This window comes from Lagopus muta, chromosome 2 (assembly GCF_023343835.1).
Source record: "Lagopus muta isolate bLagMut1 chromosome 2, bLagMut1 primary, whole genome shotgun sequence".
NCBI lineage: Eukaryota > Metazoa > Chordata > Aves > Galliformes > Phasianidae > Lagopus > Lagopus muta.
Window position 1 is genome coordinate 5,313,234 of NC_064434.1, and position 15,042 is coordinate 5,328,275.

General features: G+C 51.0%; 1 protein-coding gene across 2 annotated transcripts in view; it reads left to right on the forward strand.

Moving 5' to 3' along the window:
* The window catches only part of ELP3 (elongator acetyltransferase complex subunit 3), an 85,647-nt gene extending 73,953 nt beyond the window's left edge, over positions 1-11,694 (forward strand). The window contains exons 15-16 of one of the 2 annotated variants that reach the window (XM_048937362.1): positions 8,908-9,076; positions 11,225-11,694. In XM_048937362.1, coding sequence (XP_048793319.1) covers positions 8,908-9,076; positions 11,225-11,555 — 500 coding nt within the window. In that variant the 3' untranslated portion in view covers positions 11,556-11,694. The remainder of the gene's footprint in view (positions 1-8,907; positions 9,077-11,224) is intronic. The other variant, XM_048937363.1, reaches the window with a different exon arrangement.
* Positions 11,695-15,042: the final 3,348 nt, after the last annotated feature.

Genomic DNA, 15,042 nt, shown 5'->3' on the forward strand with positions numbered 1-15,042 from the left:
GAGCTCGTGGAAAGCAGTATGTAACAAATTTTGAAATACCAGAAGTTCCAAGGGGCAAAGATGGAGGGGATCAAGGCCAGGTTGGATGGGGCCCTGGGCAGCATGCTGTAGTGCCTACAGCTGGGGTTGGAACTGGATGATCTTTGAGGTTTCTTCTGACCCAAGCCATGCTATGAGTCCTCCCCCTCCTAAACAGTAGAAGTGTACAGCTCTTGTCTCAATGTGCTTGAACATATTCATCCATTACAGGGCCTTTGTTTCCCTTTAAGCACCAACATGATGACTCTGTTGTCACCCTCTCATTTTGGAGGCTGCCTTTTACAGTAATGATGACCAAAGAGATTGAAGCTGGTGCTTTACAACTACTTGAAACATCTGAACAATAAAATTTCAAGAGTGGTACTCTTCTCTTTACAATACAGCAGTTGCGCATCGTGCTGCAAAACAGGCAGCAGAAATGTTTCCCCACTTCCTTTTAAAAGGATAAGAGACAGCCATGTGTTACAGGCTGCATGGGCAGCCTGGCTTTGTGCCACGCTTCTCCAGGCTTCTCCAGGCTCTGGGCTGTTGAGCTTTGCCATCTTGCCAAGCCCTTTATCTTACACTCCTCTTTGTGAGAAGGACGGGGCAGTGCCAAACCCACATCCTGCCCTGGCACCGTAGCACCTTGCTTTGACTCTGGGTGTAACGTTGCTGCATGCTGTGGGCTTTTTGCTTTGTTTTAAAGGATGTGTCCCCTCCAGCCTCAGGGATAACTGCTGATACATGTGTGGTTTTCCAGTGGGATCATCTCAAAACTAATTGTACTAATTGTACCATCTAGCATTGCCTCTCTGTGCCCTTCACATATTCACACCGTCTGCTCTGTGTGACAGCCACTGAACTTCACAGCAGTGGCACGTGCAGAGTGCTGCAGGCACCAGCTGTGTGTCAGCACAAGCAACTGCCCCCACCCAACCCTGGACACAGCAGGGGCTGGGTGCCATTCACTTGTGACAGCACTCGGCTTGTTGGTTTTACCTCTGCAATCCAAGTTTCACCTGCCAAGATGAGGCTGTCACTGAGGATCCCTTTCATTCCCAGCAGAGGAACCAAAGGTATCCAGCTTCCTAGTAGGTGTCTCTGTCCCCATCCACCTATCCTAAAGCAGCTGCTAAAAGGAGACAGACAACATTATGCTCCCATTTCATCCTTATGGGACTGGTGTCTTGCTGGCTGACCCTGGGGGCATGCAGTTTGCAGCAGGTGCCTGGCGTGGTGAACCTGGAAGCCATGATGCCATAGGTGAGGCCAAGGGCAAGGGCCAGGAATGCACAGACAAAGCAGTTATGTGTTGTGAGGACTGTAAATGACTTTTTCCTACACTAAAAGCCAGCTCTATAAATACAATGCTCCTGCACGGAAGAGCTTTTTCAACTGCAGCAGTTGCTGTGACGTCTGTCAGCGTTATCTGTTTATGCTGGCATCAGGAAAGCAGGCTGGCTTGGCTTGTACCAACAGGATTGTCTCCTTATCTCTGCGCAGAAGATGCTTGTTTGGGAGGGGTGAGGGATGAGATTGAATTCCCCCACCGCAGGTGCTTGCCCTGTTAAAAGCGAACACGCCGAGCTCCATTAACAACCACCTTTTCCCTTCTCCATTCAGTGCAGGCATTTTGTCACCTGTGCCTACGCCGTCTCCGGTCGCCTTTAAGCAAAACTCATCGATAATTTGTTCCCAGGCTGGGAGAGGCATCTGAAACCACAGCCAAACCCGCAGCGTCACACCCTGGCTTCCGAAGCAGCTCTTTAATGTCTCCCTGCAGGGAGATTGCTCCGTAGCCCCGCTCGGTCCCGGTGACGTAGCAGCCTTATCGCGGCGTGGAAGTCTGGCACCGCCGCCGCTCCCCGCCGTAAGCTAATTACTATGCGGCAAGATGATCAGTTTTCCCCCAGACCAGGTTTCTATTTGTGTGCTGTCAAGTAGAAAATTAACATGGACACAGGCCAGGAATGTTTCACGCCTGAGTGCGCCGGGGCCGGAGGTGGCGAGGGGAAGTCAGGCTGGATTTCTGAATGGCGGCGGTGTGAGATCAGGTGGTGCTGGGTGTCCTTTATGTGAACAGCAGAGGAGCTGAGGAGATGGGGAAGAACCAGAGCAAAACGCACACAGCCCTCGTGAGCTGCCCGGCTCTGTCTGCTTTGTTCAGAACAAAGCTGGTCGGTGTCTCGTAGAACCATATCATCTTTTGAGTCGGAAGGGACCCTTAAAGGCTGTCTGGTCCCACTCCTTGCACAAACAGGGTCACCCACAGCTCCATCCGTGCTCAGAGCCCCATCCATGACCTTGGCTGTCTGCAGGGACATCCACCACCAATCTGGGCAACCTGTGCCAGTGCCTCACCGCCCTTAGCGTAAAAATCTCTCCTTATGTTTCTGCAGAGCAGGTGAGGGCTGAGGGCTGCACAGTTCTGAAGCAGTGTTCATTCATCAGCTGTCACACGGATACTCCTCACACTGCAGAACTGGAAGCATGGCTGGTGTCCTCCCGTGCTGCTCCTGGGGTCTGTGCGAACACCCCAACTTTAAGGAATGGTATCGGGGAATTTGCAAGTAGTGCCCAAGAAATGAAGTTCAATCATAATGGAGTTTTCCTTTCCCAGTGTTTCTCGCTGGGAAAGCGGTGTGTTTTGGAGGGTCTTGGTGCTTCTTAATGTCAGGTGGTCACCGCCAGGCAGAGCCGTCACAGCTGCTCCCTGTGCCTGCTGCTTACGGGAGCCCATTGCAGGGATCCCTGCCGGCTGTGGGGCTGCCTGCTCTTTTCTCCCACTGCTTTTAGTCACCAGAGGTCATTAGTGTCTGATTGAGCTATTCAGCTGCAGCTCTGTGGCACCTTTTAGTCATTCCTCAGACATTTATGTACAACGTCCTCCTCCCGGCTCTGATGAGCAAGAGAGGGAGCTGAGGAGCGAAGGCTGATTTCAACCACTGCCTTCCTGAGCTGGAGCAGCTGCTGGAGCCGAGTTTCACAGCTGTGCAGAGAGCTCCTCAGAGGTTCCATGGGGGAGGTGGGGGCACAGGTGGGCTGCAGTGCTAATAACTGGGCACCTCGCTCCCGAGATTGCCAAGCATTCTTCCTTGGCTCTGAAAGCCTCCCAGGCCTTCGGAGAGAAAATTGATGGTGAATTCCTCCGGTGCTCGGTGAGTCATCCCAAATCCCCGGTCTCTCAGTAATACTTTGCCAGATGGGTTGAATGTTTCAGTCAACCATCTCTGGAAGGAGCCTCAAGACATTACGCAGCCGGTGCATCTAACATCTCACAGGCCTTGAACTTGACAAATTCGGGGTTGAGCAACAGGAACATTTTGCTGTCTGCATCTCTCTCAAGGCCTGGTGGCAGAGCTTTGCTCAAGTGTAAGAGAAGGATTTGCATGTAAATATTGAATTGCGTGTGGTTTGAAGTCAGGAGATCCACGAGCTCTGGGCTTCATCTGTCACCATAAAGTCAGTGCTGGCATGGTGGCTGCGGACAGGGGATGCTGCCAGTGCAGCTGGGCCTGGCCAGGCCTGTGTAGTCATTAATGAAATGTTGCTTCTGCAATAAAGAGATCAATGAGATGGAAGCTCACCATCTGGAAGCTCCGTGATGGTTCTTAACTGATTTTTAAATGGCGAGTCTGCAGCTCTAACCATAACCAGGGCATCTCCCATGTGCTGAGAGGCAACCCACAGGTTGGATGCTGCAAAAACCAGTGTTTTAGTTCTACCTCTTAGTATTGGTGACAGTCTGGGGTTTGAGATTTGCCTTAAGAACAAATAAGAGAGATCCATTTGGTGATATCAGAAAGCTTTTGCTGTAGTTTTCCTTGTAGAGACCTCTAAGACCAACTCCAGCCCATTCCACCATGCCCACATCCCTCAGTGCCACATCCCCATGGTTCTGGAATGCCTCTAGGGATGGTGACCCCACCATTTCCCTGGGCAGCTGTGCCACTGCAGCACTGCTCTTTTGGAGAAGAAATATTTCCTGATACCCAATCTGATGTCCCCATGCCATCCTCACGGTCTTCCCGCAGAGATGTGGAATGCAGAGCAGAGGAGGATCCTGCCTTAACAGAAGTCCAGCGTGTGGCCCCTCGATCTCAGCTTTCAGAAGAAAAGGCTAAGACCTACAGTTTGAGTAGGTGGCTGATAGCAGGGAAGCCTTTAACACTAGTTAAATGGTGAGACCAAAAATACTTCAGAATACTGTTCTGTGGTTTAAAAGCAAACATTAAAAAGTTTCTTTGAACCCATCAGAAATGAGGATGTTGATGCAAAGTTTGCTTTGCTAAAACTTAATAAGCAGTTCACTGAGTTATTCGATCAAGATACCAAAACGCCCTTCTAGAGCAGCACTGCTGCATTTGCACCTTGCAAGCACATGGGCATGCAGGGCTGTCAGGCTCCTTGCTGCAGCCCCTGTTGTCCCTCCAGGAGTTAAATACAGGGATTTGGAGGATGCAAAAGATGAGAAGCTTTTCAAATTAGCCAGACTGTAGACCAGGTGAAGGTATTGTAAAGTTAAATTGGCTTCCATAGAATTAAAGGTGTGGTACGTGAGGAGCGGGCTGCAAAGGGGAGATCAGAGGTCTGCCTGTTTGTTACCTGGAGGTGTTTCTCCCATCAGTTCTGTTTATCGAGCAGGAGGGCTGACCACAAGCTGGAGCTTTGTCAGAAGGGGGCTGATCTCTTTGCATTTGCGTCAGATCGGCAGCGCTCCTTCTGACGTGGGCTCTCCTGGCAGAGGCTGGATGTGGCTGCAGGGAAGCCAGGGGGTGCTCAGGGCTTTGGGTTGTGCCTTCAGGAATAATCCAGTCTCTGATCTGAATGCGTTCTGTAGCAGAGAAGCGAGTTGGGGAGCTGAAGGGAGACCCTGGGCTTCAAAATGCTTCCTTATCGCAGCCGTGATTTGAGATCTCAGACAAATCACCCATCTGCCTGGGATCTCGGCTCTTCTTGTGGGACGTGGCAATGACAGTACCTCCCTGCCAGGCAGAGGTGTTGTGAAAACAGCAATTTAACAGTGCTGGGAAGCAATCTGTGCGAGAAGGAAGCGAGTCTCATTTGACAGAAGAAATAAAGGCTTTTCTCATCCAGGCCCCCAAAACAGCATCACATGCACTAAACACAGGTTGGGGACAATTGCTGCTAGCTGGTTTGGTGCTGTTAATCACTTAGCCCTGACCAGAGAAAGGATTACGAAGTGCTTTGCATAATCATGTAAGTACATAAAGATGTATCTAAATCACAAGTCTAACTGCGACGCTAATTAGCTCTTTGTGGCTGCTGCTGCAGGAGGAGGTCACAAAGTGCTCAACTCTCCCATCCTGTGCTGGGTCCCTCCAGAGACTGCTGAAACATATGGGAAGGATGGCCCTGCAGGAGAGTGCTTCAGAGCTCTTCCTATTTTCTCTTTGCATTTCTCTGAGCGTGTTTTCCAGTGGCTTGCCAGAGCATTAGGAGTTCTCTGTAGTTCTCAGTAGAATCTGCTGTTCTAAAAGAATTGAGCATGACTGTGCTTCCTCTCTCTGTTAATCTGAAAATGGAGAGTATCACATTTGGGAGATGCCAGGTAACGTTTCCAAACCCTCCTACTTGTAATTTCCAGAGGTTTTTATCTCCTAGCTAGTTAGGAGCTTTTGAGAAATAAGTTGCCAGCTGTCTAATGTAAAAGATCATATCTTTGCTGCGGGGATTGATGTAAGGAATGTTCATTGCCTTCTTAAATTAATAACGTTTCTGATTGCTTTGAAGCGCTCAGGTTTCCTCAGCAGTGCTCATGGTGTTGGTTTTTTATCCATTTCCTTGGTGCTGATGAGGCACTGTGGTTATCTCACATCCTTTGCTTTTTCCCCATTGTTACCATTGGCTGCAGTTGGTTGGTAGCCATTCACATGAGGCGGCCTTGTGTTTTCCCTGAAGATAAAACATCCAGCATTGTGAAAACTGTAAATGCCAAAGCAAACTGATCCGAGGTCATGGATGGATGTTCTGTGCATTCTTAACTCGTGTATCATTTTGGAAATGCGATGTGGTTTTCTTGGTTAGCATCCAGTACTCAAGAGAGAAGAAAAAGTTCTCTCATCTCTCCCTTCTGCGAGGTATTTGAAACCATGGGTTTGGCCCTTCCTCATTTAAGTAGGTCGTACCAGTGTGAGGAAGTCCCTTTGCTGGGCTCTGGATGGTCACTGGGTGGCTGCCAGGTGCCATTAAATGCTGGCTGTCAAGCTTTGAAGTCAAGACTGAACAGCAGATTTCACAATGAGGCATTTTCTTACAGCCAGCCAAGTTTCTTCTTGGGTTTGGTGGAGGTCGAGGCAAGAAGTATAAAGGAAAACCTAAAACTTCTCTCTTAGAAGCAATCTTGAGTCTCCACCAATAGCCACAGGGAAGAAGGGGGTTGTGTTGGCTTGCATACTGCTCACAACTCTCCAAGTCACCCGACCAGACCACGTGTCTTAAGAGTTCCAAAATGTGAGCTTTGTGATCCCTGAATGATGGCCTATGAATGCCCCTCATGCTCTGGCAGCATCAGTCTGATCACAGGAGATGTGCACGGGAGGTTCTCAGAGCCTTGGCTGCCCCAGATTCCAGAGGCTGGCTTGGGATTCGCTGCTAGTCTGGATAAAGTCCATGACACTTCAGCAAGTACCATTTCCTGTCCCACTGCCTGCAGGAACCAGGAATCTTTTGCTCAGCACCCTTGAAGGACAACTCTACCCAGCAGAGACCCTACAACCAATTCAGGTGCCACGATGTCCTTACCCAACTGAGATTCTACAGCAATTTGGATGCCGTTGTGTCCCTACCCAACTGAGATCCTACAGTGATTCGGGTGCCACGATGCCCCTACCCAGCTGAGATCCTACAGTGATTTGGGTGCAACGATGCTCCTACCCAGCTGAGATCCTACAGCAATTTGGATGCCACGATCTCCCTACCCAACTGAGATCCTACAGTGATTTGGGTGCCCATGCAGTGAGCCCGGAGCTCAAAGCAAAGCATGGAGCAAGGCAGTCAGTTCCATAACACTTGGCAGAGCTCTGACTGCCAGCAGAACTGCAGTTGGCACATGGGTGGTTGGAGGCAATTTGGAAGGTTCAGCTGATGTGGGTTCATGCTGCCTGGCACGCAAGGCTCTGGTAACTGCTTCTAAGATATGGATTGAGGGGGAAGGAAGCTGTGAGATGCTACATGCCCCGACTGCACTGCTTCGGGATGGATTTCAGTGGTTGCCAAAAGATGTGGAGGCCTATGTAGAGATAATTCTCTCATGTGCCTCGGTAAGTCTCTGCTATGGAAATTTTATGAACTATTAGTTGCTCTTTAATGAGCCTGAAAACAATCTCATTTTCACTTAGTTCTGTGCCCAGCGAGCCATGCTGAAGGAATCTTTGAGGATACTCGGGCTCTGCTGCTGCACTGCAATATTTCTGTGTGGCAGAGCTGAGTCAGAAGGGTGTATTTATGGGCTTTGCATAGCAAGGTCACGGGCAGGGGGCTGCATGTGGGCAGTGAAAGCTGATTTCCTCCATCCTCCTTCAGGGCCAGAAATGTTTAACCCTGATACCGTGGTCACCTTCCACCATCCTCTGTTTGTTTGCTTGTTTTTAATTTCTTTTTGCAGTTTAAATGTTACAGTAAAAAGATTTGGGGGTTTTATCAGTAGGCTTCAGCGTTATTCAGCCACCACCAAAAGGAGAGAGCAAAAGGCTATGAAATGAACGGGCAGGCGGTGCCAGAAGATGTGTCATCAAAGATTGCAGCAAGGGATGCTTCCAAAAAACCTCAGCTGGCCGTGGGTTCTGCCCAGCAGGTGTAATCCAAGCCCCTGTGCTCCCAGATTGTTCAAACGGAACTCACTGCTAAGTTTGGTGTGGAATGTTTAACATTCAAAGGCCCATTTGAAAGGCAACTGATGATGGCTTTGGAAGTCGAAAAGCTTCTTGTGACAGCTTCTGGCTGTACCCTTCCATTCCCGTGTGTTATTTCTTTTGTGGTACTTGTGGAATGATGTTGCTTTTCGCTGGGGTTTGACTTTGAGCTGTAGGTACACGTGCTGTAAATCAGAGCAGCAAGGCACCCCTGGGGGTGTTCAGGGATGCAGCCCTGCGCTGCTGCCTGATTTAGTGGTTGGCAACCCTGCCTGCAGCAGGAGGGTTGGAACTGGATGATCTTTGAGGTCCCTTCCAACCCAAGTTATTATATGACGATGCTGTGATTGGGAAGAGAACTGGTGCCTTCCTTTCAGTATTGTTAGACATTATGGATGGCTTCTCCAGCCCTTAATCTGGCGTGACTTGTGAACAGACAAAGTGGCTTGTTAGTTTAATAGCTCTCATTCTCTTACTTCTTGCACGTCGATGCTGTCCTGACAGAAGCCAGCAGCTTCGCCCTGCTCCGTTGTCTATTGTTTGGGCTTTGCGTTCATACAAAATGGTGATAATCTCACAATGGAAATGACTTCTTCATGATTTATGGGCAGTCATTCGTGCCCCACGGAGCTTTTATTCCGTTCAGCAGTGCCTTCTGACTTCTGCTTCTCTCATGGGTGAAGGCAGCCTGGCTGCTGGCTGTCAGCCTGCTTTTAATTCCACATTTCAACACCCCGTTTCTTTCCCAGTTGTGTCACACTGATTGTAAAACATCCTTCCTTCATCCTGGCTGTGATTTCCTGATACTCTCTGACTACAGAGAAGCGCCTTTGTATTCATAGCATCCCAGTGAATTCTGTAGGCTGGGTCTGTTTGCTGTTTGGGTTCTGAGCAGCTGAAGTGAATCCTGAGCTCACCCCCAATTGCTGCGCATCATTTTGCTTCACTGGGCTCTTGCTGCATTTCAGCACAGTTCCTTTCAGAGAAAACTAAGCTACAGGCTGTGTTCCAGAGGCAGATCCAGCCCAGACACCAAGGTCTGAATGCACAGCGCTTTGCCCAACTTCAGACCAAGCATGCAGTGGGGAGGAGGAGCCCAGGGAACCAGAAGTCAGCACAGTGCAGGTGCATGGGCTGAGCACCAAGGGATCCCATCTGCTGCTCCGCTCCTGCCTCACCAGGTTGGTCCCTAAGAAGTCTGTGCAGCAGCTCGTACCTCCCACCTGCCTGCCTTCCCCTTTCCAAATGCAGATCCCTATTCTGCAGCACGATGGAGCCTCGTGGATGGGCTCTGCCCTCTGCTCTGTAAGCACCACATTGCTGCCTTTCTCTCCCTGCTTTTTTCTGCATCCATGTGTTGAATTTCCAGCTCTGCTAGGATCTGATGGTCCAATGGTCATAATCCCAAATGCTTGGCTTCTGTACCTGAACCCAATGGCTGCTTCTTGGGATATCTTCATGAGAGCTTTTCCCTCCAAAAAAAAGCTTCTTGCCTTGAAGACGTTCCTGCAGTGCTGGAGCTAACGGGATGCCTCCAAAATCTCATTGAGGCATCTCACCTCCTGCCTGCTCCTTTCCATCTTTCTGAAACTGTGGATGCCCCTGGAGGTGCCCAGGGCCAGGTTGGATGGGGTCCTGGGCAGCCTGATCTGGTGGGTGGCAGCCCTACCCATGACAGGAGTGGGTGGAATGTGAGGTCCCTTCCAACCCAACCATTCCGTAGTTCATTTGAAGGACAGTGATTCTGTGCAAGAAGTTTTGCTATGAGCATGGCTTGATGACGACAGAGGTGCTTCAAGAGGCAGCACTGCGTGGGACCCCAGGAGCACAGGGCTGCCAACTGCATCATCAGTCTTGTTAATTGCTCGAACCCATCGGCCTCAAACGAGGAGGAGCTGGCACTTCACTAGGGCCACTTAATAGCTCTGAGATTAATGGGGGCAGCACACAATGCTCCGCTGCAACCTCAGCTGCCTTCTTTTAAAATCCACGCATTTCCCAAGAGTTTGAGGGGGAAAAAAAAAAGGAGGGGCTGTTTAACCAGTTCTAATCGAGGTGGTTTTAAAACCATAATCTGAATTACTGTGTTGTCGTTGGCTCTGAGGATTCTTCTTCAGCTTTGATTTCACTTTTGCTTGAGTTCTGCGCTGCAGGTGGAGCGGCTCTGCTGCTTTATTGCCACTGTCTGTATGTCACATCCCAGTGTCTCTGCTAATGAGCCCTGGGGATTTGGGGGCAAGGTGTTGATGCAAGTGATGGTTTGCTGCAGGTCAGAGATCCGGCTCCCCTGGACAGGAATCACAGAACTGTTTGAGTTGGAAGGGACCCTTAAAGGCTGTCTGATCCCACTCCCTGCACTGAACAGGGACACCCACAGCTCCATCAGTGCTCAGAGCCCCATCCAGCCTGACCTTGGCATGCTCATCCAGCGCCTCTTTGGGCAACCTGTGCCAGTGCCTCAGTACTCTTAGCATAAAAATCCTTCTCCTTATATCCAGTGTAAGGATCAGGAGGGGGGATTGGCTGGAGCTCTGGTGCTGAAGCATCTTGTAAGTACTGCAGCGTGCATTGGGGAACGCATCGCAGCTCCTCAACATGCTCCTGGTGGTGAGGTGGCCTCAGGTGCACGAGCAGGAAGGGGTTATGCCAGGCACTGCAACGGTGGGGACACGGCCGTTCCTGGAGAGCCATTTCCAAGTGCCAGGGTTTCCAGGAACTGGCTGGAGGCTCTGAGATTAATTGTAGAAGCATTGAGTGGAGTAGGGTGGAAGGGACCTCAGAGATCAGCCGGTCCCACCCCCTGCTGTAGGAAAGGGGAGGAGAGGGCTGCGGAATCTGTCCTGCTGTCCCTGCCCACCGGCTGCAGGGACAGCAGTGCCGTGATGCTGAGTCCTTCCTCTGCTGATGACTAATGTCTGCATATGTGAGTAATTAGATAAGGTGAGGGGGGAGGCTGCTGGCACAGACCTGTCTTGCTGCAGGATGCAGTGGGGTTCATTAGAAGAGGAAGACGAGGACCAGAGGCACACAGAGCCTCCATTCAATGAGGAAATTGGATTGCGGCTGCAGAGCCCACTTGTCGAGCTGGAGTGGAGCTGAGCTCATTTCTAGGAGCACCGGGACGCAGCTGCTGAGCTCTAGAGCCCTTCAGTTCCTGGTAGAGGTGCCTGCAGCTGGGCCGCCTGCTCCAGGGAGCTCACCTTTGGTTTTCTTCTGAGCTCCCAGATGTGTTCACTGCCGTTCCCTTCGTCTCTGCCTTGCAGCTTTTCTCAGCACAGAGGACAGGGCAGATGAAACACTGCATTAAAGCTCTATTGTTCTCCTCACAGGCGTTGGCACGAGGAACTACTACAGGAAGATCGGCTACGAGCTGGAGGGGCCATACATGGTGAAAAGGCTGCAGTGAACCCAGCAGGTCCTCACCCCACCTGCTGCAAGGAGGGGACGTGGCTGATCCAGGAGAAAAGCTCACGGTGCTGGTTGGAGGCTGAAAACCAAAGCCTGCCAGCTGCAAAGGACTTGTTTGTGCCCATGGCAGCAAATGAGGAGCACGGTTCTCCTGAGGTGTGCTTTGCCCCAGGAGGGGTGGTGGACATCACACACACATCCAGGGCTGCCTTTGCTGCGTTGCTATGTGGGACTGAATCACAGGTGAACTGAAGGGCACCCTATAAGGCAGCCCAGTGTGGAAAAGTGTCCATTATTTCTAGGATGCTGCCATTGGACCTTTAATATGCATTGAAATTGTGTGGGTTATTGTGCAACATAAATGAATTCCTGCTCTGTGCCTACTTACTTATTTACAGTGCCACGGCTGCTTTTTGTCCATCCCAAGCAGTGCACTTTGATCCTTCTAGGAGGCTATCAGGGGTTGGAAGCCACTGTCCACCTTGCTGGTGGTAGGGCTGGAGATTGAAACTTATCTTAAGCCTCTGTGGGGTCACAGTCACATTCATGTCTCCGAGGCTCCAGTCCAATCTCCTTTAAAGCAGGTTCAAGCAAGTGAGGTTGCTCAGCATCCTGTTCAGCCAATGCTTATATACCTCTGTGGTGGAAAGCCTACAACACATAGGTCCCTGTTTCAGCATTTGACGCCTTGTATGGTGAAAAGATTGGGAAAATAGCTTTGGCACTTTGAAACTTGTGCCACTGCCCTGTGACCTGTCACTGTGCACCTCTGGTCCCCTTCTTCTCTATGCACATTCTCCTCACCCATACCCTACACCATAGCTGGCCTCCGTTGGCCTCCTTTCCATTCTTTTCATCTCCACTCTCAATGTTCTGTTCCTCCATCCTGTAACTCAGTGCCCTGGGCACAAGAATGCTGTGCAGCAGCAGGGGCAGAAGCCTTGTTCAGGGCAAGGTGTCCAGCAGCCCTTTTTCTCCCTTATCCATGCTGCTTCGGGACAGGATTAATTCATCAGGAGATGATGAAAGGTGCCACTGGTAACTGGGACACGTTAAGCTTCTGCTGCCACAAAGCACAGGAGATGAAAATGGATGCACTGCGATTTCTGTGCTGAATCCCTAGTGTTCTCCCCAGAACGGGGCTGTTCTGGTGCTGCCGTGCATTGTGAATCACACTGACATGCTCAGCTCCACCAGCCTTCATTTCCAGGTAACCAAAGCTCAGCACTTGGTATCAGAAAGCTCAGCCCTCTGGCAAAGCCAGGATATGCTTGGGGGAGTGCAGTGGAGCTGTGGGCACCGAGTGGGGCTCAGCAGTGCTGAGCTGCTGGCACCAACCTCACTGCAAAGAGCCGTCCGTGCTCATGTTTTCAGCCAGGCCATTCCCTCCGAGGCATTAGTGCTGTCTGGTGACAAATTTCACACTTTGAGGTGAAGTGCAGCTGTTTGGGACCCGTAATTTGCACTTTGCTGCCTGCCTGTCATGTGGGCTGCACCGCCGGAGGGCTCAGAGGAGATTGAAGGCTGCTTTGACACACATTGCACCATTTGAAGCCTTTATGTTGGTATTAAAAGAAGCAAGCCTCACAGAAGCCTTTTTCTGCAAAACAATGTCGTAAGATTTTGATTATGAATTGTAAATTTAATAAGCATGCACTGAATATAACAACACATCAGGTCTTTGCTAGCAGACAGCAGCACTGTGCAATAAAACCGGCGCTTAACGATGGCTGTGCTGAGGAGTGCTCAGTGCACAGGGACGAGGCGTAGAGCAGGGAGCAGCACCCGAGGGTGGCAGTGTCCCCATCTCCCCCCTGTGAGGATTCTTTGAGTTGGCCAAAACATTCTCTTTCACATTACCCTGAAAGGTTGGGTCATTACATCATTTTGTTGACTCTTCATTTGAGCAGCATCTGCGGCAGAACAGGTAGCTCCTTCCAGTGGGGGAAGAAATCAGCTAATTGCATCCTGCAATTAATTGCAAAAGGGAGCGCTGCTTTCAAAGCCAGGAGCAGTCACACTTTGCTGCAGGTGGTTGTCGTGGGCAGCCCTGCCTCGTCCTGTGGTGTCCCAGCACAGCACCTTCTGCATGGGACTCAGTGATGAGTGCAGGGATGCCTGGAGGAAACAAAACGCATCCGGGTGAGTGGGGTGGACAGGCTGCAGCTCCCTCTCCTCCAAAGTTAGAGGCAAAAGCATTAGGTGAAGCAAACCAAAGCTTAAGCAAACCAGTCATAAGTTGAGCAAAGTCAAGATAATGGGATTTGCCTTTTGTAAAACCAAAGGACAGAGGCTGCTCCCACAGCTGTGGCAAGGCAGCCCAGGGTAGGAAGGCTCCGAGTTGGATTTCTGCACATTGAAGGGCAAAACCTCATCAACCCATTGCAGCCTGGCTCAGGGTTTGCAGGCTGATGCTGTCCAAGAGGAAAGCACCAGGAAGGGCTGTGCCTCCCTACCTGCACACATCGCAGGCAATGGGAAAAGCAAGCAAGAAGCCATAAGGAAAGCAAGTTGTTAATGGTGCTGCTGCAGCACTCATGGCCTGGGGTGCACGCGCTGCTTCCCTGACTGCAGCTCTGTGCTTTCTCATCTGCAAAGCGGCCCTGCCAGCTTCAATATTTCTCTTGCTTCTATTTATATGCCTTTCTTCGTTGCTTGAAAATTACCTCCTGCCCTGCCTTGGTAGCGCTGGAGCGCTTCACAAGTGGCTGCTAAGTGCACCTCTTGGCACAAGGGCTGCACAGTGGGTTCCTTTCCTGCTGCCCCCAGCTTTTGCCCCTGCTGTGAGCGAGCTCTGAATGAGCAGCACAGGGACAGGCAGGGATGTGCCTGCGTTTCTGCAGCAGCTCCAGGCCCCTCTGCTTTCTCCCTGTGTCACCATCACACCGAGACACCCTGCTGCTGCTGTTCTGCACTGCTCCAGTGCCCAGCCCCAGCCTGAAGAATCCCACAGGCACCACTGCAGCAAAGAAGTGCGTGCACCTGCACAACCCCTCGTGCTGCATCCCCAGAGCAGCGCTGTGAGCAGCAGGTTGTCTTGATGGCTGTCATGGTGCAATATCCCTGCTCTGGCACAGGTTGCCCAAGGAGGCTGTGGATGCCCCATCCCTGCAGGCATTCAAGGCCAGGCTGGATGTGGCTCTGGGCAGCCTGGGCTGCTGGTTGGTGACCTGCACACAGCAGGGGGTTGGAACTGGATGAGCACTGTGGGCCTTTGCAACCCAGGCCATTCTGTGATTCTATGATTTAATGATTCTGTGATTCTCTCCGCTTGCAGCTTTGTTGGCTGAAGTGGTTTCTGCCCCCAGCTGCTCCCTCCAGCTATCTGCCATGTGAGGCACGGGGAATGAGGTGAACACAGTGATCCAGCAACCCTTTCATGCAAAAGAGAGAGAACAGCTCCAGGAGGAGGGTGTCTGATTGCACCCTGAGTAACACCAAATGTAAGAGCAGCTAGGAGATGCCACCCCCCAAAAAAAAACCCCAAAACAATGAGAAGTTCAAGCCTCAGGTGGCCAAGATGAAGAACCTCTTACAGAACATCCACAACTTGAATAGCAGCACCAGAGAGCTGTGGGTACCCCATCCCTGGAGGTGCCCAAGGCCAAGGATAGGTCCCTGGGTGGCCTGAGCTGGTGGGGGGCACACAGCCCACAGCAGGAGTTAGGGCTGGAGGGGCTTTAAGGTCCCTTCCAACCCAACCATTCAGTGGCTCTATGAAACGAAGCACCATGTCTAA